This window comes from Primulina eburnea, chromosome 14, assembly GCF_022965805.1.
Source record: "Primulina eburnea isolate SZY01 chromosome 14, ASM2296580v1, whole genome shotgun sequence".
Taxonomy (NCBI): domain Eukaryota; kingdom Viridiplantae; phylum Streptophyta; class Magnoliopsida; order Lamiales; family Gesneriaceae; genus Primulina; species Primulina eburnea.
Window position 1 is genome coordinate 25,680,457 of NC_133114.1, and position 3,072 is coordinate 25,683,528.

Consider the following 3,072-nt stretch of genomic DNA (forward strand, 5'->3'; position numbering starts at 1 on the left):
GAGCCCATCTCGTTAAGTTGGTTCATTTTCAAGCTCATTTTCGAGCTCGTCGAGTATTCTAAGCCAAAATTTCCTCTAATATATGATATTTTAAGGGGGTAGACTTCTCATTTGTAGTATTTCAATCCATTTTCTTTCACTCATATATCGATGTAGGACAATGTAAGTAGCCTTCCAGTGCTTGAGTTATTGTACACTCACGGCCCAACAAATTAACCGAACTCGAGCTCGCAAACAAAATCATGAGCTTACGGGCCGAATATCCTTAAGCTCGATCTCAACACGATAAAATTGTTTATCTTGAAATCGAGCTCGAGTTCGAATTGATAAGATTAACGAACAATTTCAAACAAATATTTTTCTGATGCGAGCTCCAAATAGCTTGTTTTGTTTACATCCCCACAAAACAGGATACGTAAGATTTGCTCGAGAAAACAATGTGCAGGAGGAGGACCGACCTAGTCATTTGTGTACAAAATATAGAATTACAGATCAATTCCCTAACTGAGAAAAAAATATTTTCAATTTGTTATTAAAAAATAAAGAAGAAATCACGTGATATGCACGTGATGGTATCGCAATGTCAACTGTCTCCTCCGGCCGGCAGGTGGCATTAGCTTCCACTTAGTTTTGTCTTTGTTTAAACAGTAATACTTACTTCCATGTCATCCACTTCTCACCCATTTCAATCATCACATCTACACCACCACCATCGCCGCCGTTGTCCTGAATGGATTCCCTCCTTCCGACCAACGGCGCCACCACCCAAAAGTCATTAAAATCCATAACCCCGGAAGAGATCCGCTCCGAATTCTCCCATCATGACCCCACTCTGGCCCGCATAAACAACGGAAGCTTCGGGTGCTGCCCTGCCACGATTATCGCCGCCCAACAGCACTACCAGTTCCTCTTCCTCCGCCAGCCGGATTATTTCTATTTCAACACGCTCAAGCCCTCCATCTTCGAAACCCGTCGCCTAATCCAGACCCTCATCAACGCGGACCATCCAGATGAAGTCTCCGTCGTGGATAACGCCACCACAGCCGCCGCTATCGTCCTTCAGTATACCACCTGGTCTTTCTTCTCATCTCATTTTCAGCCCGGTGACGCCGTTATCATGCTCCACTATGCCTACGGAGCCGTCAAGAAGTCCGTCCACGCGTACATTTCTCGCGCTGGTGGCCATGTCATTGAGGTTCACCTTCCTTTTCCCGTGAAATCTAGTTCGGATATTATATTTGAATTTCAAAAGGCTCTTCAAAAAGGGAAAGAAAATGGTAGAAGGATTAGATTGGCTGTCATTGATCATATAACTTCAATGCCTTGTGTAATAATCCCTGTGAAAGAGCTTGTGAGAATGTGTAGAGACGAGGGTGTTGATAGAATATTTATTGACGGGGCACACGCCATTGGCAATGTGGATTTAGACATGAAGGACATAGGAGCTGACTTTTACGCAAGTAATTTGCATAAGTGGTTGTTTTGCCCACCATCTGCAGCATTTTTGTATTGTAAGATGTCGGAAGGATCCTCTGACTTACACCACCCTGTGGTGTCTCATGAATATGGTAATGGATTAGCAATTGAGAGTTCCTGGATCGGGACGAGGGACTATAGCTCCCAGTTGGTTTTGCCAGAGGTTATGGAGTTCTTGAATCGGTTTGAAGGAGGGATTGATGGGATTATGCAGAGGAATCACGATGCAGTGGTAGAGATGGCAAAAATGTTAGTAGAAGCATGGGGGACGGAATTAGGGACTCCGCCGGATATGTGCTCGAGTATGGCTATGGTGGGAATGCCCACTTGTTTAGAGATTAAGAGTGATTCAGATGCATTGAAACTGAGGGCTCATTTGAGAACCGTTTTTAAGGTTGAGGTTCCGATTTACTATCGGACGCCAGTTGAGGGAGAAGTTGATCCAATCACAGGGTATGCTAGGATTTCTCATCAGGTGTATAATGTGGTCGAGGACTACAATAGGTTTAGGGATGCTGTCAACAAGTTGGTCAAAGATGGTGTTACTTGTGCGTCCCTTCCCAAATGAAAAGGTGATACTTCATTTTAAGGTTTTATGGATTACAATATCAAGTTGTTATCTGTTGGAAGCTGAAGTGCAAAAACCATCTAGTTTGTCTTTGTTTTTACTCTCAGCTTTAATAATGGTCATCTCTGCGTTGACTTAATAATGGGCAGAAGTGTTGTCCTGTTCATTCAATGTTTCCCTTTCCTTCAAGTTTTGGTGACAACTTAATATGGTTATGAAAGATTGACGATGGTAGTTGTTGATAGTTGTTTTACGCGTAGAGGTTTTCTTCATGAGCAGTTTTCTGGACTTAACTTATTCCAATAATTTATTCTTCATTTGTATTAGATTTTCTCTCTTCTTTGTTACAGGATATCTCACCTGTCTAATTTCATAATATACAAGATGAGTAGCTTGCATGTTGTTGTGTAGTTTTTATTTCTTAAACGCTGCAGTTTCAAATGGTGTCGTGAATATATGAGTAGAATACACAAATCATCACTTTCTTGGTCAACATGCTTTTGGAAACCGATATATGGTCTCACTTTACATTATCCGAAGTATTTGCTGCTAATGCCCATTTTGCTTTCAAAATCAAGTTCGATCGTATTTGCTGCTGTTGTGTAGTTTTTTAGCTCATGATGAACAACCTTTTAAATCCCTTGTGACCATAAAAGAATACTTGCTAAGTTGTAGGCTTGATATTATTAACACACAAAAACACACCCAGATGCACATAACTGACTTACCTCTGAATCATTCATTTTGTTTCCCCTTTTGCAGCTTAGCGGGACGCGAGCACGCGCTCAGTGACCCTTAAATCGAATTCACTGTTTACTAGCCATTTAGCATTTTTCAGGTACAAACTGCCTGGGAAAACAATAAAATCTGACTTGCTGTATCAATCCTCAACACTAGAGCTGTGTTGTTTGTAATAGTGGAATTCCATGGTTATGTATCAATGATACCTCACTTCATTGACTGTTTCATGATCATCAATCATTAACCTCATTTTCTTCTCTGGAGTCTTCATGTTATGTCATTCAATT

The 3,072-nt window shown here is 41.2% G+C and overlaps 1 protein-coding gene across 1 annotated transcript; it reads left to right on the plus strand.

Moving 5' to 3' along the window:
* Positions 1–564: 564 nt before the first annotated feature.
* LOC140812716 (probable L-cysteine desulfhydrase, chloroplastic) lies at positions 565–3,072 on the plus strand. Its single transcript, XM_073171062.1, has 2 exons — positions 565–2,048; positions 2,807–3,072. Exon 1 carries the CDS (start codon positions 731–733, stop codon positions 2,042–2,044), a length of 1,314 nt encoding a protein of 437 aa, XP_073027163.1. The 5' UTR covers positions 565–730; the 3' UTR covers positions 2,045–2,048; positions 2,807–3,072.

What these genes read in the sequence shown, in the direction of transcription:
- LOC140812716 (XM_073171062.1), top strand. Translation starts at nt 731, where the DNA reads ATGGATTCCCTCCTTCCGACCAACGGCGCCACCACCCAAAAGTCATTA.